At 43.6% G+C, this 23,568-nt stretch overlaps 2 protein-coding genes across 2 annotated transcripts in view; both read left to right on the forward strand.

Annotated features, from left to right (window-relative positions):
- Window positions 1-232: 232 nt before the first annotated feature.
- Window positions 233-10,699, forward strand: fbl (fibrillarin). Its single transcript, XM_063487815.1, has 9 exons — window positions 233-371; window positions 2,045-2,161; window positions 4,860-5,012; window positions 5,177-5,271; window positions 5,390-5,560; window positions 6,834-6,966; window positions 7,128-7,240; window positions 8,088-8,233; window positions 10,155-10,699. The coding sequence occupies exons 1-9, from the start codon at window positions 362-364 to the stop codon at window positions 10,177-10,179; spliced, it is 963 nt and encodes a 320-aa protein (XP_063343885.1). The 5' UTR covers window positions 233-361; the 3' UTR covers window positions 10,180-10,699.
- Window positions 10,700-11,989: 1,290 nt separating this feature from the next.
- Window positions 11,990-23,568, forward strand: part of dyrk1b (dual-specificity tyrosine-(Y)-phosphorylation regulated kinase 1B) — a 61,948-nt gene continuing 50,369 nt past the window's right edge. The window contains exon 1 of the mRNA XM_063485203.1: window positions 11,990-13,057. The gene's annotated coding sequence lies outside the window, so the exon portion shown is untranslated. The remainder of the gene's footprint in view (window positions 13,058-23,568) is intronic.

Here is a 23,568-nt window from a genome sequence, read left to right on the forward strand (position 1 = left end):
ACATTAGCATCCTCGAAAGACTGACCGTTATCGTTTAGATGCAGATATCAATCAGAAATCAAAGACGGATTCCAGCTTCTACCTTGTGACAGGAAGGTTGTTTTGGCACAACATCCGGCCGCTGACAGCAGCTGTCCTCTGTTTGAAAACAAGATTTCCGCCTGTGTCCAGTTGGTGGCGGTAATGCGCCGTTTTGCTTGCTAAGCAACAATAGATTCGATAGAAGAAGAAAGTTTGCGCTCGGTCGCACAGCTACACGTGGGACGTGATCGCGCCGTGTCTGTTCACTGAGGATCAACACAGAAGAGGAGCGATTCAACTCCGCGGGCTGCGTTCATTTCAGTAGTTTACGCCAGAAACGATGAGGCCAGGTACAGTAAGATTACACGTGCTTATACTCGGTAACGCGGGCTGATGTCTGATCGTGGATTCGGTGAGCCTGTACAGTTAGATACACTGCGTGGACGGCCTACACGGCCACGTTATCCGTGAAAACTACAGCAGACTTAGGTGAACAGTGGCTGCCTGAGCGCGTGGATTGTTCACGGTGAGCTGTTGGTGTGTCCGCGCTGGCGGAATAACTGCTGTCTGAGTTGAACACGCGCTGTGTGCTCCTCGCACGTGTCCGGGACTCAGTGGGGCCCACACAGCGACCTCCGTTACAACCAGAGTTACGGTTTTATTCCGTGAGGAAAAGCCAAAGTCGGGTCACGCCGTCTGCAACCCGTTCGAGCCGTTTACAGCGCTGTTTTCTGCTCCACGAGACGTAGCTCGCGCTAACGTTAGCCCGGCCGGAACTTTGTGTTTGCGGTTCGGTGAAAGTGTCCAAACATCACGGGGACGGCCACGCTGAGCACGCCGCGAGCACGTCTGTCGTTCAAACCCGACACAGAAGTCAGTGAGTGGAGTCTTAGCCCGTTTCTCCCCTGTTACTTTTTATTAAGGATGTTTCTGAGTGTGGGGTGTGTTTGAACAGCCACGCACAACGTTGTGTGCGTGTTATGCTGGGTCCCTCAAGTAGTCGGAAGTTGGTATTTAAATCTGAAGCGCCACCTCGAGTCGCATTTCGCACTCGAAAATCCGGAGCAGCCCCAGCGACCCGGGTTAACGATCCAAGATGGCGGCACTGACGTAAGCAGCCATGTACTGTAAAGGTTGCTTTGGCTCAGCTGGGGTTTGGGAAAAACGTCAGGTCCCACCTTCATGTTGGCAACAGCTGTCTCACCTGCAGCGGCTCAAAGTCTCTAACGTCTGTTTTTCACTAGTGCCTGCTTGGCTCTGCGTTTAGGGTTTCCAGAAGTGAGCTGAGTGGGGTCAAAAATGTGACACCAGTGGCATGGTTGGCCCATCAGTGGCATCACTTAGTGAGTCTTGAGAGTAACTCATTCACAAAAATCTAAATTACCTTTATTTAAAAACACAACTAGACAAAGAACAACACCGCGGTCTCTGAGCCTGACAAGAAGCCATACACCGAGCAACAGGGATACCATCATCTTGATTTCCTCTTCTGTTGTGGCGTTTGTGGCATACAAATGAGATCGCGCATCGCTATAACGGCCCCTCCCACATCGAGGTGTTACTCTGCCGTAATGGAAAACAACCAAAACAGAATCTTTTGAAGACGAGTAGCTATGAGCGTAAAAGTGGCACCATCGTCCTTGACCTTCAGTGGTCTGGTTGCCACGTTACTGTGAATAACTTCAAGTTTGAGCGTGTTCTTCCAACATAGCTTGTTTTGAAGAGGTGGATATGAATGATGTGTTTGAAGTTTCTGTTGGTATTTCACAGCCTCCAGATCCGCATGTGGGGCGGCTGTGGCTCAGGGTCATCTATCAATCACACGGTTGATGGGCTGACTCACACCTACTCCAGTCTGCCAGCATCTTTGTGCAACATGTTGAACCCAGAGTTCCTCCAATGCACTCAATGTGATGTGTGTGAACGTCAATGGATAAAAGTGCTTAAGAGAAGACGATTGGGTGAATAAGTGTTATAGATGTGTCCGTCTATTTACACATATAATAATGATTCATGGTTTCAGGTTTCAGTCCTCGCATGGACAGAGGAGGAAGAGGTGGAGGACGCGGTGGAGGCAGAGGAGGGTTTGGTGACCGGGGAGGACGAGGAGGATTCCGGGGAGGATTCCGGGGAGGAAGAGGTGAGACTGGAAACGTGTCGTTTGTATCATCACATCGTGGATGTCATCCTCAAATGCCAGGATGACGACTTGAAGCAATTACAGAACAAAATATTTTTGTTCAGGTATCTGCTAATAATAAAATATTATAGGCTGTTAAGTTCAAATAGTGACAGTTTGTGTTTTGAACACACTTTCGGAGTTAAAAGCAGCTCACAAAACATTCTGTGCTCCACTTGATCACAAACAGCAGATGAAGTGTTGCTTTGTATTTCTGTTTCTCTAATTACCCGAGCAATCTTTAAACGCCGCCGCTTTCACCAGACCGCCGCGTTTTAACCAAGCATTGAGCGCTCCACTTGTTTCTTAACCCTTTAAGACCTTTAAGAACCAAGTCCGCCAGAGCTTATCTTTATACTCTTACATGCTGTAGTGCCATTTTTGGGCGCATTTCAAGTTGCTATACATCAATACAACCGTTATAGCCCAAATTTTATTAATATGTATGCATTAAGTCCATAGTAACTACATAAATTGCAAAAAAGTGCAATAAACTACAAAAAAAATCTTTTTTTTTTATTATATACTACTAGTTAGAGAAATTTAAGAGGTTTATCCCTCAAAACTGTAAATACAAAAAAGTTGCACAAAATAGTTTCCAACAACAGGAAATTTATTTTGAGTGTCTTCATAGTTTTATTTTTGAGATACACCAATTTTTATATACTGAAGGAAAAACAAAAATAAATATTATAATCCAAATTTGCATAAAAAACAGCATGTGCATCAAAATAAACTATTTCCAGCAGTGCAGTTTGAGTTCTAAGCATCCCAGAAATTATTCAGAAAAGCACAAAGTCAAACATGACTTTTAAAAACACCAGTACAGGCTTATAAGGCCCTGAAGGTAAAAAAAAAAAAAACTACTACATTTTCTGCGAAAATGACGTCACTTCCGGTTTCGGGCAAGTAATGGCGGACATGCAATAGTTCGCACTGACGTCTATTCCAATGTAGGAAGTGTTATGAAGAGCTGATCGGATGGGCAAAGCATGTTTCTGGAATATTATGTTTTTGATGCTGCAAATGCTTTTTATGCAATTTTTGGGAAGCTATATCTGGAAGGAAACCGTGACCTAGGGCAAGCTGATAGCATAACATGTAAGTACAACTCCTCCGGTTTCATATGCAAAAAAGATTATTGCGCTAGCTTATGTGGTTCAGATTCTACAGGGATTCAAAAATAGTTACGCAAAACGGAGCGTGCCGCTCCGACCGGTTTTAAAGGGTTAACATTATTGCAAATGTTTTGGTCTCGGCATCAGAGCAGTTATAAGTGATAATGCCTGCTAACCCACAGCACTGTGGATTTATTTCAATAACTGTGAGAATCTGAGCTGAGACTGACGTTTGCTTAATGAAAGACTTCACTTAAGCAGCAGTGAAACGGTTTAGGAGGGGGTCCTAGACTAAACCAACATGAACACTCATAGCTGTTTGTAACAAAGCCTTTGGAATGAGCACAAAGTGGATTTCAGATACAAGGCCCACAGAGTTTCTGTCCTGCGTTTAAGTGCAACGCTTGTCCACAGAGGTGTGTGTTGGCTCTGTTAGTCTTACAGCTGTGCAGCTGACATATGAAAGATTCAAACAGTGGAAAAGAAAAATGAGCCCATCAGACGGAGATGGTGATGAAGAGGTCCCACCTTCAGCAAACACTGGAGGTTAAACAAAAGTCTTACAATGCTGTGATTGCAGCCATTCCCCCGCTCTCTGTGAATGGTACTCATGAACATTGATTAGTGGTTGCTGATCAATGGTCATGAGAATTTGCATATCAGTGATCAAGGAACTGACCTCCCAGCCCATTGTTCCTTCAGTGGGCTGGTTTCAGTCATTATGCAAATGTGCTGTTTATAAGATTGGAAACTTGCAGTCAGCTGAGACTGAAGAAGTCACCTGATGATGATGATGATGATGACGAAACGTTTCTCCCACTGAAAACGTCCAGATGAACAGAATCAACCTTCTGGGTTTTACCTACCTGGATGATTAAAAATACATCAAGACAAAAGTTGCTACTAAGTATACAAACAGTAGTTAGCAGTCTTCAGTTCGTCTGTCCTCATTTTGGAAAGAAAACGTCAGTTTTCATGTAAGTAAATATGAGCTACAGACTCGTTTCACTTTGGCCATTACTGGACAAGTTGTTAAAAGCCATCATGGCAGTAGTGTGTACCAAGCTCGGACCATCTGCAGCTGTTAGCAGTGCACCTGTGAAAGGACTTGGTTGGTAACACTGAGCCAGCTGCTTTGCCTTTTAAATTATTCTGTATCTTTAATAAACAGTTATTTCTGTGTTAGTTGATTGGTACTTGTCGTCATTCTGAATAAATTGTTTTAGTGTAAAGCAGGGGTGGGGAGCCTTTTTCATATGATGGGCCATTTACATTTTTATATCGCTCTCCGAGGGCCATGCTGTTATAAACACACACCTGGGGATGTAAAAAAAAAAAAAAAAAAAGAGAGAGAGAGAGAGAGAGACCCCCAAAAAAGTGTATAACTACTTTTTTTGTTCTTTAAACAAAACAGTTACTTGTTTATTTAATGATCAGCAAAAGGTGTCCAGCAAACATCCCAGTGAAGGAGAGAAATGCATCACTGAGCGACGTGCTGATCCAGGTTTGGGAACTTTCTCTTGTGTGCGGCTGTTTTTCAGGTGGAGGCTTCCAGTCCCCAGACGGTGGAGGATTTCGGGGCCGTGGTGGTGGCAGAGGAACCCCAAGAGGGAGAGGGGGTAGAGGAGGGAGGGGTGGCCGAGGTGGTTTCGGAGGAGGGAAGAAGGTCCTGATTGAGCCTCACAGACATGAAGGTAATTGTTCGTATTTTAGAGGACTGAGGAATTTTCTGCACTGAAGGCTGGACTGTTTTGAGCCTCGGCTACAGTTTGTCACACATTTTATTCATCCTTTCAGCATTTGCCTTCATTTGGAAGCTTTTTCCACTTTGTAATTCCACTCTGTGTGTGTGTGTCAGGAGTGTTCATCTGCAGGGGAAAGGAGGATGCCCTGGTGACAAAAAACATGGTGTTAGGAGAGTCTGTGTATGGAGAGAAGAGGATCAGTGTGGAAGTGAGTCCAGTTTAGTTGTTCCAGTCTAGATCCTGCAGCTATGCCAAATATAAAAACGTGTGCAGCTTCCTGCTGTTGTGACCACACTTTGAGTCGATGTTTGCTTCGGTTTTGGTAGGAAGGAGAGACTAAGATTGAATACAGAGCCTGGAATCCGTTCCGCTCCAAGCTGGCTGCGGCCATCTTGGGAGGGGTTGACCAGATCCACATCAAGCCTGGAGCCAAGGTCATGTACCTGGGAGCCGCCTCTGGCACCACAGTGTCCCACGTTTCTGACATCGTTGGACCCGTGAGTACTGCACACTTTGTCTTTGTAGCTGCCAAACGGGCAGAGAAGTGACGAGTGAGGAAACTAGCAGACCACTGCTGGCCCGTAGTGTTTGACCACAAGGGAAATGTCAGGAGGTGGCAAAGGAATCAAACACAATAATTAAAAATGCAATCCTCATTCCTCCATCAAAACCTAGGGGGAACCGAATGGTGGGAAATCCTTATGTCATGGGGATGTTCCTAAAATGAAAGAGACTCTTACAAACACGGGTCACTGGAGTTTCTCTTCCAGTGGATTAAAAAATGGGGACAGAATTGGGTGGAAATAAAGTAATGAGTGGGCCAATGGGCTGCATCAGTGCAAGATTTCTAGGGTGGTGTAGCTCAAGTTAGGGCGTAGGGTCTCAGCAGAGTGTACTGCTATTAAAGTGTACATTAGTGATGTGCGGATCGATATTGAAATATCGATTCTTCCGATACAAGTAATTTATGTTCTAGAATCGATTCTCATATTAAAATATCAATATTTTAGTACTTTGGGGTAAATTTGTAGTTTTTTGATTAACAGGAACACAGTGGAAAGAAACTATATCATTCGGATTGTCTACATTGGAAGGAACTACTTCCTCTTCCGCCTTTGATAGTCATGTGCAAAATACGGCTGTATAAATGTGTCGCAGCCCGTGGCGTGCACACTCACAACAATGGCTGAACGTAAACAGAGTCATGTGTCATTTTACCTCCACAAACAGCCAAGACGCAGTTTGCGATACATGTGGCAAGACAGTGAGGTGTTGTGGCAACACCACTGACCTCGTCAAACACCTCAGAGTAAATCATATCACAGAATATGATGAGCGTATGTTGAGGCGAAGTGAAGAGGAATAGAGGGACAGGTGCTGCTAGGGCGAGACAGACGTCTCTCACGGAGTCCTTTAGTGCTGCAGGCAGGCAACGTGTTCAAATAGCGCACAACTTCAGGTTTTTTATTTCTATATGATAATTCTGCATTAAGCAATGTGAACAAGTAGTCTGATGTCCTGTAATCATTATGAAGCTGTATTATTACGATTACATAATATAATTATATATTGTATTATGAAATACAATGAAACATTACGTTTTTGTACAGAGTACCGGATCAGTATCGTCGATACCACCCTGAATTTTACTTGGTATCAGATCGGAAAGGAAATCAGTGGTATCGCACATCACTAGTGTACATACAGCATAGATTTAACACGGGAAACAAAAGAAGGTTGCGTTGACATAATGGGTGTCTTGTGTGACAGGAAGGGCTGGTCTATGCAGTAGAGTTTTCCCACCGGTCGGGTCGGGACCTTCTCAACGTGGCGAAAAAACGCACCAACATCATTCCAATCATCGAAGATGCTCGGCACCCACACAAATACAGAATGCTTGTTGGTAAGTAGTTGTGTCTGATGGAGCCGGAGCTGGTGAAATACTAACAGGTTTGTTTGCAATCTGCTCCTTGAAATGAAGGTGAGGGTCAGCCATCGTCTGGCCTCAGGAACCTGCACAGTAAACACATGCAGAGTATTCACGTGCCTTCTGTCCCTCTGCAGGCATGGTGGATGTGATTTTTGCTGATGTTGCCCAGCCTGACCAGACGAGGATCGTTGCTTTGAACGCTCACAACTTTTTGAAGAACGGCGGCCACTTTGTTATCTCAATCAAGGTACGCTGATAACTGCCGTAACAGGTAACAGCTCCCTGAACTCTTTGGTGTTTAAGGAGGAACGCTGGACTTTGAAGGTTTTAACGTTGTCTTATGCAAAAGTTCTCCAGGCTTTCTAAAAGTCTTTCACAGTTCCTCTTTGGCCAGTGGCTGCTGACCATTTTCACACAAATGTTTTAGCTTAAGCTTTGTTTAACCTCAAAAACCTAATAAAGGTATTTTCCAAGTCAGTTATCTCGGGATAATGAGTTACTGAACCACAAACATGAGTATGTTTCTCACCATATGCACCAATGTTGCTAAAGCTAAACAGAATAAAAGGACTGGCGTCTCCTGCTTTACTACGGAATGATGACTGTGGTGTTCATAGCAAACAGCTGTGATAGAAACATTTAACTTCGTCATGTTCTCCCGTGTCAGGAGAGGTGCAGTTCAAATCCTTATAAGTGCTCTTTGGCAATCACATCAGCATGCCGTGTGTGTCAAGTACCAGTGCAGTCTTCACCTGACACGCTGCGTGTGGAGACCGGGCTCCTGCACCAGACTGTTGGGAGTCACACCGGCAGTGATCCTGGGCGTGAAGCCTGGGTTTGTGTACAGAGTCTCACAGACTGTGTCACCACAGGGCTGCGTCTGAGCTCCCTGGTGACTCCATAAACGCGTGTTAATGGTCAGACGGCTGCTAAATCAGGTTATTTGTGACTGAATCCTTGATTTGGACTCAAACTAGTTTAGGTCGTATACTAAGATACTCGATGTGATGGTGAGAAATGTCTAGCTGTTCAGGACTTGTAGGACTTGTTCTGGTTGTTTGTGAGTCTGATTTCAGCTGTGCTTTTTCCTTAAGGCTAACTGTATAGACTCGACAGCAGCTCCAGAGGCAGTGTTTGCCTCAGAAGTGAAGAAGATGAGTGCAGAGAACATGAAACCACAGGAACAGCTCACACTGGAACCCTATGAGAGAGACCACGCTGTGGTGGTGGGCATCTACAGGTAAAGCGACCTCGGTCTGCGTCTTAATGAGGCTCTGTACCCAGATTCATGTCCCCTAACATTGGCGATCAGGAGAAACGGTCACAGGAAGCTGCTTAGCAACTCACCAAGTTGGAAACCAGTGTTTCCTTTGCATGTTCACATGAAGGGTCAAGGGTCGTTACTGCCTGTATGGGTTATCGGACCTGACACGCTGCCCTGAGGGCAACAGGTAAAATAGGTTCACTCATCATTTTCATCCCCCTGCTGAGATGGTATTTCTCTTCTATTTTTTTTTTTGTACTGTGGACGAGGAGTTTGCAAAACACACTGTGACGTGACATGACAGCAGGGAGGAGTGGTGAGACACCAGCAGCTCCGTCTACAACTCGTTCCTCCTCAGATCTCTTAGGAAGCGTAGGTGCTGCTGACCTTTCTTCACGGCGGCGGTGCTGTGGGCAGTCCACCAAATGTTCTCTATGTGGGAAATCCTGGATCGTGTCCACACAGTCTGCTCTGCACTTCCTAAAACCCACGATGACCTCTTTTGTTTTCTTGCTGTTCAGGGCACCAGGTGAACCTCGTCTCCTGTTGAGATGAGTCCAGCTATGCCAACTGTAACATGATTATTTTTATTAAAGAGTTAGAGGGGGGATGAGTTTGTAGTGAGTATAGAGCCGGGATCAGTACAGTCTTGTGGGGAGCCGTTACAAAGTGTGTGGAGGAGAGATGTGGGCCAAGCTTTACTGTTTGTGAGCGATCGGTGAGGATGATTTTAATCCACATGCAGGTGTGGATAAGGAAGCCAAAGGCTGTCGCAGTATGTCTGGGGTTACTGTGTTAAAGGCAGAGCTGTAGTCGATGGGCAGCATTAGCAGGTAGTTTCCGCTGCCCTGCCCAGATGTTGCAGGGCGGGGTGAGGAACCACACTGATGGTGTTCCTGCCTGTAAATGAACTGGTGTGAATGAGGGGAGGCTGGCTGAGTTTGAATACCAGCCTCTTAAAAGAGAAACAAAAAACCCCACTTGATGACAGCAGGCGGGCGCGCGACCAGTCTGTCGGTCGGGCAGCCATGGCTGCAGCTGCTGAACCTCCAGGTCAAAGGTTACATTTTCTGAAAGCTTTCTTTGAAGTGGATCGAACATAGTTGGACTGGAACAGTTGCTGAGTAACCTGTAACTGTTTATCAGAGTAACCATGTAATGTTGTTTTAATTTTTAAAGAACATGCAGCCCTAACATTACCATTATTATCAGAAAGGCGGAGCTTATTCTGCTCAGTTAATCAGTTCAGAGTTTCCTGCTTCTGCGTCAGGGCTCAGACTAAAGATTTGCACACAAGGCTTTTTGGCTCCTCAACCTCTGTGGTTCCTCAGGACAGACCTTTCAGCTCCTGCACTGTCAGCGCCATCTGGTGGACTATGTAAAAACAAAGGAAAACCCAGCTTGCAGCAGCATAGTGCGCTTTGAAGAAACAGCCTGCTGTCAGCTCCAGTCTGTAGAGTTTTATTAAGGTTCATTGGAGGAGATGGAAGGAAAACTTCTCACTACTTCCATTAAGAAGTTGCTAAATTAACATTCAGAGTTTAGGTAATGAGCCACATGGATGCATATGTGCATTTACAAATATGTATCTGTGTTTGGAACCAGATCAAGCTGCAGCTGAACTGCTTAAAGAATTGTTTCTGACCTTTTTTGGCTTTTACTGTAAGTGCAGCGGCTCACTGACGGGTGAACATGAGAACCACAAGACTTCAGTCACCAGATCATAAACCACTTAAACACCTCAGCCCTCTTACTAAGGACCCCCCCCTCCTCCCATATTGATTTTCATTGAATTTGTCAGACACAGACCTGCACCAAAAACACTGCATTTGTCTGTAAACATAGTACCTGCTGTGTGTATCGTGTGGTAACCATGTATTTTCTTTTTTGTTCTCAGACCTCCACCAAAACAGAAGAAATGATGTGTGCATGTAAGCTGGGCCAGAGGAAGAGGATGGATTTCCAACCATCATCTCCTGCTGGCACGTCTGCTGTCTGTCACCCTCCTTTTCGGCTTCAGTCACCGGTCTGCAGCTTCCTCCAAGCACATTGAAGCAAACCTTCAGCTGGGGTTTCTTATCCAAAGTCCTTTAATCAACCATCCATCTCCTCTGGTGCTTCCATTTCTCACAGATAAGGTGGAGAACATTATGTGATACCTGGGTCCATCGGTGCAATACCTTGTTTGTGCTGTAAAAAGGTCCCCTTGTTTGTAATGTACATGTATACAGTAGATGAGGTTACAAAGTAACACATAATGTGTTGTGTGCTGTGAAGCAGCCTTGTCCTGGGATTTTGGATCCACCAGACGTTGTGCTGAGGACACACTGCTGTGGTCTGACTGCAGCGAGGTTGCTTGTATGCTCTGTGCTGTTGTTTTGTTTGTTGGCTTCTGTGCTCCTGATTATTTTCTTAATGAATGATTCTTTTAGTAGTCTGTGACTGGCTCCATTCTTTTAAGCATATTCTAAACTTGCACCCACACTGCTGGTATTTTTAAATGGTTAACAGTGGGCCATTTATTTAAAGTGAATATTTTGTTTTTGCTTCTTCGGGTGACAAACAGCTTCCATTATACACACTTCCTGTTTTGTAGCCGTTTGTTTGAACCAGTTTAAGTATTTTTCTTTTTTCCCCACAGAGCTGCCATATTTGTTTTAATAAATGTTTTTGGTTGGTTATAATTGAACTCTTTAGCTAAATGCACCATCACACTGACAAACATTTATCTGACTGCTCCTGTCTTAGTTCGGTCCAGATTCACAACAGTGAGGTGGTTTTAAAAATGGCATTACTCGCTCTATTAGGTACACGTGGTCAACCGCCTAATCATCTGGTCACGTGGCAGTAGCCTGATGCATTTAGACAACACAACTTGCTTTAGTTCAAGCTGAGAAAGGTAATTTTAATGACTTTGAATGTGGAAGGTTTTTGGGCCCTGGATTGTACCGCACAGCTGTCCCACAGGTTTGCAGAAACTGGTCCCCCAACTAAAGAATAATGCAGTGAGCAGCAGTTCTGTGATAGCTTGTTAGTGCCAGAGGTAACAGTAACTCAAATATCTACTTGTTACAACAAAGGTATGCAGAGCAGCAGCTCTACTCAACATGTCAAAAGCTGAAGCAGAAGACCACACAGGCCGCTCCTGCCGGCTAAGAACGGAAACAGACTGCAATCTGCACAGGCTCAAACCGGACATCAGTCCTGATTCCTCCTGGCAAACATGGCAGCATGGATCCATAAATGTGGTGTCAGCATTCAAGAGCCCCTGAGTACCAACCGAGCATCATTTAAACGCCACAGCTTACCTGAGTATTGTTACCGTGTCATATCCACGCTGTAGCTATGTGACGGCTGTTTCCAGCACGATGACTCACCGTGTCACTAAGCTCACGTCACTTCAAACTGGTCAGCTGTGCAGCAGGAAAGTCTGCAGCAGGTGTGTCACGCTGTCAGAATCTGAGAAACGCTTCCAGCGCCTTATTGAAGAATTCAGGCAGCTTTGAACCAACAAGTTTGTCCGTGGGGTGCAGCTCCACGCTGACTTTGCGCGTCACTCAAAGACATCCCTGAGTGACCGTGGAGCGCACAGGTGCTGGGGTACTAAAGACCACAGCTCAGGTTTCGCGCTGTATCGAGCCCTAACCGCTCAGTCCTCCCCCTCGACGAACGGCCGTCAGGTTTAACGTTATGATGAACGTGGCCACCTGTTCTCAGGTGTGATTCACAGAGCTCATCTGCTGCTGCGGCGGGTGTTTGGCCGTTTAGCTCGTTGGTTTGCTACCTGTGCCCGTGCTGTCAGTGAAACTTCAGCTCTCACACTTTTAGTTACAGGAGAAACGAACTACTCGTACCTGCAGAGGAAAGGACGTGCTCTCTAAAGTGGTGACTCGTGCTAGTTTGTGACAACACTACCATCATCTTTTCGAAGCGTTACACGGTCTGCATCGGGCAGACCTTTAAAATGATTGCTTTAGCACCATTACAGCCTTAACTTTGGGAAGTTTGTATGATAGTATGCGGTACGGTTTGTTTTGGCAGCCATTTTGTGGGAAATTTCTCTGGAACGCGCTGGGCCGTACTTGCTTAGTGTCGGGAGTGCGCTCTCAATGCAGCCCCTCTCCTTTGACCGATATTAACATCACAGAGGGGCTGGCCAGCATAGAGTTAGCTTTAGCCGTGTCTGCTAAAATACGGTCTTTCTCATAGCGTCTGCAGGTTCGGTCCGTCGGCTGGCCGTTACTATCAAACAGCCTGCACTTTGCGGACTGTCTTCCTTCAAATTCCAATGGCAGTGTTTTAATCAAGACAGCTAGCATGCTAGCTACTAGCTAGCTAGCTAATGTTAGCATCTTGCCTTTAAATTAATTGAGAAGAGGACGAGATCGCCTATTCAGTTGCCCCACGCTGTGGTTGCAAGGGAATTTGTTGTGCACCTGAGAATAAATATCGATCCAGTACATTAAGCTCGCTTAACAGAAAGAAGACTGAGTTCGAGGTGTCCGTGTTTGAAGCGGCGGGCTGCCCACCTCCCCTTAGGCACGGCTAGCTGTGCTGCGCCGGCAATCAGTCCCCATCGACAGCCCCGCTCCTCGAGCTCCGAAGAACATAGACTACCATATTGTACTGGAAACGGGAAACCAGTTCCTGGCAAATAAATCAACACGACATTATTTTGGATTTCTGCTTTGAACGAAGGACAACTGACCTGGGGGAGGGGGCTCGGTTCGTGTGGACGAAGGGAAATAGGGGTTCCGAACATGGCTGCTAGTCGGAACTTGGTTCGACACACCGCCTGAGGTAAGAACTAGCCGGCCGGCGTTGGTCTTATTTGTGGAGGAGTTGCTGGTTATGGTGGAGGCTGCCACTGGGTTAGTGGTAACAGTGCTTGGTAGAAGAACGTTACCCTCTTTTCGCCCCTGTTACCGGCCTCGTGTTACCGCTTGTCCGGCGCGGCGGCTCAGATAGCTGATGAGGCAAAGAGGCAGGCTTCGACTGAAACAGGTTGGTCACCATTGCTGATGCACAGTGGTTGATGTTGAACAGCTTAAGCTGGGATGATGCGTCTCGGTGGCTGAGACGTGCCTTATGATAACTAGTCGTTACTCTGGCTTTTAATAGTGTGCAGCATTGCCAACCCCTGCTCCTCCACTTTAGCCTGTGACTGACAAGTAACCATCTGACGAGTTGACATAGTTGTGCTGGTTATTAAGGGACTACTGGTTAATTCGAACACAAGTGTCATACTGTGATATTGTGACCTGCCTCGCGTTAACGCGCGACATCCAGTAGACTGGGATGGGATGCCGGCGGAGCAAAACGGGAAAAGCGATGGGAGCTGAATGAGTGTGCTATTACACGATTGCATTAGAGACGTGTTGATTGTCCTCTAGCATATGTGCGAATATTCTGCTGTGCCGCGAGGACTCAGATGGGTTTAGGTGACATAGCAGCCGACCAGCAACCCCGGGCTGTCCTCAGCGGACCTGCAGCATTTCATCTGCTGTGGCAGCTAACATAGCCGCTAGCTTAGCTACCGCATCAGCCCCAGCCCCTACCCTACCCTACCCTACCCTACCTCAAATAGAGGCACACTGGCATCCAGTTGCCTGGAGATAGCTATTCGTAGCCAAGAACAGAACGACAAATGGACGGTGCCGAAGCACATCTGGAACAGTCATAACTTGACACCTTTTTAATCTATTTCCGTGCTCCTTTTCTGTTCTTGGTTAACAGTAGGCTGATATTTATCACTATTTAAATGTCACAGAATGCCCTCACTACATACACACCCAATTTAGCGCTCTGTAGGTTTTTTTTTTTGGGTGCTGGTGGGTCGGTCATAAAATGGGTGAAAGACAATTTGCTTAATTGTTTTCATTCATTCTTTGTGACATCATGTTGATACCTCAGTGAAGGTGTGCTTACTCAGTGTGTGAGCTTCCCGTGGAATTGAACCTGGCGTCTGGGCAGCTGCAGCCACAGTGCGCTGCATGGCTCTAAGAGAAAATGTGTTTGTCTCGTTTCTTTATTCTGTGTGATCGGGAATTAGGCTGAATGTTTGATGCTCTTTGCTTCACAGTTGCACATCACAGAAGACGGATTCAAAACTGTTACAGTATCTTTCGACCTGTCATTTGCAAACTTCTCTGACGTGTTCTCATTCAAACGTAATGTCATTTTGCATTAACGATGAGATGGAAGGCGGCAAATAAAAGAAGAATGCAAGCTGACTTTTAGTGAAATAAAGGAAAGCATTCACATTCATTCAGCTCAGTTTCACTGAATATCTTTTCCCTGGGTCATCAGCACTTACCATGTAGTGGCTATGTGTATGGGAAGCACTGTCCTACCCTGAGTAAAGTCAGTATGTTTAAAGATGCTGTGATACTGATATCTTTCAAACTATCATGAACCAATACTTTGTGATAAAACAAATCATAAGATTAACTACAATATAATAAAAGTCATCTGGATTCCTGGCAGGGTGCTCGGTGACATGGGAGCGCACGAGCCACTTTTATTAGTGTTCTGTCTTACTCCCAAGATAACGCCTCATCTCACTGATAAAATGTCAAGTAAATGTTCTGGTTTACTTTGACCACTGGAGTGGTGTGCAGCCTGTGTCTTTTGGCCAGAAATGGTCAATAGTCTTGTTCCCAGCTGATAGCACAGCTGTGACAACAAGCTAAGTCTGTTTGTGTGACAGCTCTTGCAAACCAGTTTAAAATTAGTGTCGACTCTTCACAGGTTCATTCCAAAAATTGATGGGGTCTTTTTGAACACACCTCCACATTCAGTGATGACCGAGTCTCTTTACATACGTAGTGCTGGCACTGTTACTCAAGCTGATCACACTTTTAGGAGTGGCTGTAGGTCAGGAGGTAGAGCAGGTCATCTACTGATCGGAAGGTTGGTGGTTTGATCCCTGGCTCCCCCTAGCCTGCATGCCAAATATCCTTGGGCAAGATAGTAATCCCGATCCATCGGAGTATGAATGTGTGTGAATGGTAGTTAGAAAGCACTTAAATACATAGAAGATGATGCTTGTGTGACTGGGTGAATGTGGCATGTTGTATGGAGCGCTTTGAGTATTCTGGGAGAGCGCTGTGTAAGAATCAGTCCATGTTGTGCAATTACATTGTCTGTTGCTTTCTAGATAGAACCTGTTTTCCTTTCTTTACACTGGTCATATATTTGGACCAGGGGAAGGATATATATGTATCCTCTGCAGCATTTCTTTTTGCCCTTGTGTTAAGGGTTTTCCTACATTTTTCTTTCCATAGAGGTTTAAGGCACTGCCAAAGGAGGAACCAGTGTTTTTGTAGGTATTAAGTGTATTTTCTTTTCTTTTTTTAAAAAGAAATATCACCACTAATCCTAGTTAAAGAGTTTGGGTCTGCTTGTTAAAAGTTGATTTCCATTGGATGGGCTTCTTTTATAGTTATATGAACTGAACAGTGATGTTCAGTTATATAAAGAACTGAACATCACTGGCCCATAGGAACTTAAGGCTATTTACCTCTAAAACACATGTATAGCTGGCTGCCTTGCATTTAAAAGTCTTGTAGACTTTAAACCACGTTCCAAAAGTAGCCACAGTATAACTGTTATAGGGTTTTTTTTTATGATAGGTAAATTTAAATAAATGCCCATTAATTTTAAAGGTGACTCCATCAGTTCAAATAACTGAATTATGCTGGGTGAGATAGAACCTTTATTTTTTCCACTATAATATTGTAACCTGCTGTCTTGTAGAAATTCATCTTCTTGAATTCATTGTGGGGCTTTTGTCTTAAAATGTTAAACTTTTCAACTTGCTGTTGATTTTAAAGTAGGCAGAGCCTTCAGATTCAGTCTCTTCTGTGGAACCAGCTCCCAGTTTGGATTCAGGAGATGGGCACCCTCTATACTATAATATTAGCCATAAAACTTAGGCAGGGCTGGATCAGGTGACCCTGAATTAGTTACACTGCTGTTGGCCAAGGCTGCTGGTGGCTCCCATGATGAGTGTTTCTCCTTCGCTCACTGTGGGTCTATACACCACTTTGAATTGAATTATTAGTTATTATTAATCCCCGGTGCTTCTCCAGTGTGTGAGCTCCTATTGTGGGGCAGTTTCTCTCTTTCTTCTTGACCCTGAGCCTGGTTCTGCTGGACTTTTCTTCCTCGTAAATGGGGGAGTTTCTCCTTCCCACTGTTACCACGTGCTTCCTCATAGGGCATCATCTCATTGTTTGGATTTTCTCTGTATTTTATTTATCCTACTGCCTTAAGGTGATTGTTGTTGTGATTTGATGCTATACACATAATACTGAATTGAAAAGGGAGAACAATGACCTCCATCATCCATAAATAGAAAAGTTTGGAATCACCAGGAGCTGGTCACTAGGCCAACCTAAGCATTCAGCTTGAAGATGCACTGCTCCGGATCTGGGACTGGGGCAAGGTTCATCGTCTAAAAGGACAACAAAAATGGGTGTGGCAAGGTTGTAGCATCATACTCAAAAAGACTTCAGACAAGACAAGATGGCCTTAATTCGTCCCAGATTTGGGAAATTCAGTGTTGCAGCAGAAGAGTGGACAGAACAGAGATAAATAGACGATACAAACAGTAATAATGCTATGCAAAAAAGAAAAGAAAAGAGCAAACTGTGTACCATGCAAGTCAGGAGAAATATAACTTATTTTTAATAGATTTGCAAAAATTTGAAGCTGTTTTTTTCACTTTCTCACTATGGGGCATTGTTTATCGAATTTTGAGGTGAAAAATGAATTTAATCCATTTTGCAATAAGGCTGTAACATGAGAAAATGTAGAACAAGTGAAGCACTGTGAAAGGAATCACTCGTGACTGTAAGAGCAGACTGATCAACCTTTGGACCACCTGGATTGACTGAGAGAAAGCATGTAACTCAATGCTTCACACGTGGATTTTGGAAGGCCTACAACTGTACAGGACCAACAGAACCATAAGAGCTGCAGCCTAAGGAGAGAAGCCCAGACCTCCATCTCCCCGGCCACCTTCTCTAGCCTTTCCGGTGGAACACCAAGGCTTTCCCAGGCCCATCAAGAGATATACCTTCTCCACTGTGGTCCTGGGCCTGCCCGGGCCTCCTCTTGGTGGGACATGCCCGGAGGCATCCTAGTCAGATGCTGGAACCACCTCAACTGGCTCCTTTCGATGTGGTGGAGCAGCAGCTCTGTTCTTATTAATATAAACTATGATAGTTGATGTAAAGAAAGATTTAACCCCAATTTCACAAGAAACCTGGGGAATTCTCCCAGTCAATTCTTGTTACCGATATGAGTCTTGATCCATTTTCTATGTTTTTGTTAATGTCATAAAAAATTCCTTATCATATAAAATCAATACAATTCTCCCAAGATATGTAAAAATGTCTATAATTGTGCCTAACATTAATTTATATGGTATTTAAATAAAAAATAGAATTAATGAATTTATTAAAAATGACTGTCAGCACTAAATGTTTCTTATTACCATAATGCGACTTCACCTGCTCATAAAGAGTACTGTCTCCCTTTAACCTGAGCAGCAGGCCAACACTGCAGCTCTCAGATCAGCTCTTCTCTCTTCTCTTGCTTTGTGATATTCTTGTTACTGAATCTCCTGTCTGTGACACTGCCCATTATCATTACCGATATGGGATTATACTCGATACTTTTCTAAATATCCAAAAATATTTTTTATAATTACAAAGAAAATGTAAGGCTTCAGCATGAAGCGGTGTTCAAGGTTGTGCAGTATGCTAGCATTTCAGGTTATTTGTGAACTTAGCCAAGAGCGTCTCATTACTGTTACTCGTGATTGTCATTAACACGCACTCAAAAGGATCTTAAAGGTGACGAGAACCTTTAATGCGGAGATGAGATTCATTTTAAAAGCAGTTAAGAGATTTTGTGTTTAAAACTTTTCAAACGTACTAATATTGTATTTTTAGATTAGCTTCAGAAACAAAGGGAAAAACTGTATATGAATCCTGAGCTGCTCGAGGAGTACAGGACAAATTTGGGCAAAGTACTTCAAAAACACAAATGATCATTTTGAACAGTAATAACAGTAACATTAGTCTTTCAACCAGTTGTTTTTACTTTCTTTTTACTTGTATCTTTTCTCAGTCAATTGGGTAAACTCAATTATTTTCATTACCATAATTCTTATCTCCACAAGAGACTTTTCATCACCGCTATGCATGAAAATGCGTAGATTTTTAAAATGTTTTATCTTTCAGAGACAAGAATTTGTCATTTTTATCAAAACATTTTCTTTAATCGTCACCCTGCTGGTGTTTTTGTGAGTCATTTTTGTGAACAATAAAATTAATTAAAAAATGAGCTCTACATTTACATGTTTGTGTGTCGGTCATGAGACTTGCTTGATTTGAAATATATAAATATATATAAATCATTAATTTTCATGGAGTGTGTTGTTCGTTTATGTGCTTATTTGGGTCAGTCTAAGAACTCTTTAAAAAGAGTTTTTTAATGAATTATTTCAGTTTGTTTACTATGTTGGTAATGAGAATTGTTTTGGATCATCTGCCATTAAATAAGATCACAGTTCCTTAAAACTGTGTTATAATAATACTTTTATCGAAATATGAAAGATCTCGCAGTCTTTGTGAGAATCACCCACCTTCATCATTCTTTAATCTATTATCAAATATTATGGTCGACAGTATGGAACGCTGCACTGAGGTCCAGCAGGACAAGCACAGAGATGAGTCCACTGTCAGAGGCCATAAGAAGATCATTTGTAACCTTCACTAAAGCTGTTTCTGTGCTGTGATGAGCTCTGAAACCTGACTGAAACTCTTCAAATAAGCCATTCCTCTGCAGATGATCTGTTAGCTGTTTGACAACTACTCTTTCAAAACATAGAGAGAAAAAGGATGTAAGAGATTGGTCTATGATGGGTTAAGATGGTTTTGTTTTTAGTAACTGGTTAATTATTGCCATCCTAAAGGCTTGTGTAGGCTTTAATTAGCTAGACAGATAACTTCAGTTTTTCTGATATAATTCTGTTATTGTGTGCAAATAGAAATAATTTGTACTTTATAAAGAAAACTATTTTGTTTATGGATGCTATGTTGTTGGACAAATTTTAAAGTTCATATTATCCAAAAGCATGTCATTGGCCATAATTCTTACAGTAACAGCTAAAGCACTTACATGATGCAACTGAAATTTAGACTTTTGTCTTTTCAAAGAAATTATGTGAAAATGATTTTATAGGTTTTGTCAAAAAGAGCAATTTCAAAGCTTATGCTTCATCTGCGTTCAGCACATTCATTTCAATTATTCGACAATAAAGGAAGTTTGGCGCTAAGCACGGGTGTAGTAGTGTGACATTTCCCTCTGGTCTTGTGTTGTGTGGACGCGAGTGCTGCTGAGCAGGAATGGATATCTGTAAGACTTCATTGATAATATTAGTGTCAGGGGTACTACTTATCAGCACAGTACACGTTTTTATTAGTTTGTTTTTTATTGTTAAGGACATGACTTTCAGATGCTGTTGAGAGATTTGTAGGCCTGCAGAGAGTCCAGTTTCCTCAAATTCTTTAAGGGCAGACTGCACACCATGCTGAGACATGGTAGTGGTATATGTAGGATACATTTGCAAAAGATAGGTGACTCTCTTGCAGTAGACCATGCCATACTAACTGATGTCAGTGGTTATGGCACTGTTCAAGCATCCATAGTGTAAAAACTGGGAGTTACTGGTCTCACTGTTTTCACCTAATATGCTTTTAGTGCATAGCTAGCAGCTAGTGCCACACATGAAATGAACCATCGTGATGCTCTGGGAATGAGGACAGGATTACTGATCAGTGGTGAAACCTTTATTATTTAAAAATAAATGAATAAATAAAAACATTTGACTGTCTTTTATTTAAGAGTACATGATATATAAAAGCTTATGTAGCTCATGTTTTATCAGCTATGATACAATGTATATTATTCATAGATAACGAATGATAATGAATTATAATTTAACTGGCTGTGCTGGGGGTAACGTGTTTCTGTAATCACATTACATTTTTCAGAGATGGCGTTGCGCATGGATGCAGCGGCTCGTCTAGGGACAAGTGAGAGTGGGAGTGGTGTGTTTAAACGTTCTGGCTGTGAAACGTAAGAACCAGAGACCTCACTAATACTCAGGGCAAAGTATGTGGTTGGAACTGCAAAGCTCAGCTCCGACTTGGACATACAAAGTCAATACGGCATCCTATCGGAGACTACGGAGAGGAGAGAGTGAAAGCGCTGTGAATGCAAACAGAAGAGGGACAGCTATGACAGACAGCTGTATAGTGACGGTGGGGGATTTTAACCATACCAGTTTAACAACTGTGCTTCCTAAGTTGAAGCAATGCATGGTGTGAACATGCTGGTGCCTGCTTGCAAACCACTCCTGAAGTGCAGCAGACCAGTGATAACACAGACCAGCCTCTGGCCAGAGGGTGGACCTCGAGACTGCTTTAGGCACACTGAGTGGTGTTCAAGACGGCAGCCTCACTGGGAGACCAGATAAGCATCAAGGAGTATGTGGAGGCAGTAACCTGCTACATTGCCAAGTGCACAGAGAATATCACTGTAGCTAAGACCGTCATGCACATGGCAACCAGAAACCCTGGATGACCACAGAACTGCGGGGCGGGGGAAGAAACTGCCACACTGGCCAGGTCGGCACTCTTAAAGGGACAAAAAATGGTGAAACGCACCGAGAGAATCCCGGGACAGCTCTGCAAGACAAGAAATATCAGACCAATGTGGCAGGGAGTGCAGGCACTGACCCATTACAAAGCTGTTATCGTAAGCAAGCAGATACCCAGAGGACCCTAGTCAGGGTCAACCCACGGAAAGCAGCAGGTCCAGATAAAATCCCAGGACGTGTGCTCAGCGACTGCGCTGGCGTGCGTGCTGATGTCCGGACTGATATCTTTAACCTCTCTCAGCCAGGCCACAGTAGCAAAGAAACCAGTTGTATCCTGTCTAAGTGACTACCGTCCTGTCGCATTGACACCAATTGTAATGAAGTATTTTGAACTGCTTATCAAACCACACATCACAGCCAGCCTTCCTGCATCATTTGACCAATTTGCTTGTTGTCCTAACCGCTCCATAGAAGATGCATCCTTACATTCCATATTAGGAAAATCTACAAAGCCATCAGGCTGAGCACTGGAAAGCTCGCCAGCGGCTTTATTTCCTGAGGAGGCTGAGGAAGTTTGGCATGAACGCCAACATCACCTCAAACTTCTACAGGTGTGCAATCGAGAGCTTGCTGACGAGCTGCATTACAGTTTGGTACGGAAGCTGCTCTGCCAGCAGCCGTAAAGCACTACAGAGGGTGGTGAAGGCAGCAGAGCACATCACTGGCATGAGGCTTCCTGCCATTCAGGACATTTATCTTCAGCGATGCCTCCGTAAAGCACACAGCATCATCAAGGACCACAGCCACCCAGCACATCAGCTCTTCTCCTTGTTACCATCTGGCAGACGTTACAGGAGTCTGTCTGCTCGGACTACAAGACTTAAAAACAGTTTTTACCATCAAGCCATACGACACCTCAACCACAACACTTAAACACACACAACACAGTCCACAGGACGCACTCAGAAGCTACCTGCAGCTTCACAAGTACTCTGTTTAATCTGTGCTGGTCACTCCACTTTATTGATATTTATATTTAAAAAGTGCAATACTGTAATAATTTACTACCACTAAAAAACTTTGTACTGTTCAGTTTGTACTGCTGCTCATTCCTGTGCAATATCCCATCTGCCCCCCCGTCATATTCCTTTTCAAGATTTCCTTTAATTAATCACTAGTGTACATATATTTATATATACATATATATTTAGTCATCTTTTGTCTTTTACTACGTCTCTCTAATATTTTGCTCTTACTATTTTTGCATTTATTTTTCTTTTCTTTTATTTTGTTTTTTCTTCTACTGTACCATGCTGTTGAGTGACTGTCTTCTGCTCGTCAAACACATTTCATTGCAATGTTGACCCTGTGCTAACTTGCATATGACAAATAAAACTGAAACTGAAACTGGATCTTCTCAAGGCTGTTTAAACAACACTGTTGTTTATGCTGTTTACACACAACTGTGTATCTAGATATGAGGGGAACCTAATTATTAAGTTTGCGGATGATACCACAGTGGTGGGACTGATTTGCGGAAACGATGATTCAGTGTACAGTAAAGAAGTTGAACACCTTGTAGGCTGGTGTAGGGAAAACAATCTGGTGCTAAATGTAGCCAAAACAAAAGAGATGATCACAGCTTCCATAAGACGCAGATCGAGCAAACTCCTCTGGGTATCAGCAGCTGCCCAGTGGAAAGAGTGGAAGTCGTCAGGTTGCTGGGGGTGCAGATCTCGAAGGACCTGAGCTGGTGCAAGAACATCTCCGTGATCACAAAACGGGTCCATCAGAGACCGCACTTCCTGAGGAGACTGAAACAGGCGTCTCTCCTCCAGCATCCTCAGGACTTTATACCGAGGCGTGGTGGAGAGTGTTCTAACTTACTGCACATCAGCGTGATATTCCAGCTGCAGTATGTCAGACAAAAAAGCACTTCAGAGGATAGCTAGAGCCGCTGAGAATGTCATCCGAGTTTTCCTCCCCTCCTTCCAGGACCTCTTTCAGAGCCTCTGCAGGATTAGGGCACTGATCATCATAAAGGACCTCTTACGTCCTCTCCACATATTCTTTGAACTGCTGCCATTAGGCAAACGTTCTGCAGTATAAAAGGCAGTACCTCTAGACTGATCAACAGCTTCCTCCCACAAGCTTTTTGAATGCTGAACTATTGATTACTGTACCCGGGAGTCCTGGTAGTGTTTCAGTCTAAAGTTTTAATTACCTGTAATTCTCACACAGTTATTTAATTATCATTATTATTATTATTACATTTATTTTCCAAGTGACTATTTTATAGCGATACAGCTGGGGTGTATAAAGTTCGGCGTTTCAGGTCATTTTATGGAGTAACAAGTAGTGTAACAAATTACTTTCTCCAGCGAGTAACGACGTAACTTATTGCATTACTTTTAAGAAGAGTAATGAGTAATGTGCAGTACATTCCTTTTGTTGATTAACAAACCAAACACTGCTGATTGGAAATAATTGTTTAATTAGAAATAACTATTTAGTAAAGTGTAATCAATACAAGTTCACAGTTGATGATTTTAAAGTGAAACAGTTTCCAGAAAAATTGTCACAATGAACGATGGAGCTCCCCTGACTGTCTTTTAGAGTTGTAGCTTTTTAGTAC

This window comes from Pelmatolapia mariae, linkage group LG10_11, assembly GCF_036321145.2.
Source record: "Pelmatolapia mariae isolate MD_Pm_ZW linkage group LG10_11, Pm_UMD_F_2, whole genome shotgun sequence".
In the NCBI taxonomy this organism is placed as follows: domain Eukaryota; kingdom Metazoa; phylum Chordata; class Actinopteri; order Cichliformes; family Cichlidae; genus Pelmatolapia; species Pelmatolapia mariae.

Bases quoted from the DNA above. Each gene is read 5' to 3' on its own strand.
- fbl (XM_063487815.1), top strand. The intron at 7,241-8,087 runs GTACGCTGATAA...TTTTTCCTTAAG, and splicing joins ACTTTGTTATCTCAATCAAG to GCTAACTGTATAGACTCGAC. The intron at 8,234-10,154 runs GTAAAGCGACCT...TTTTGTTCTCAG, and splicing joins GTGGTGGTGGGCATCTACAG to ACCTCCACCAAAACAGAAGA.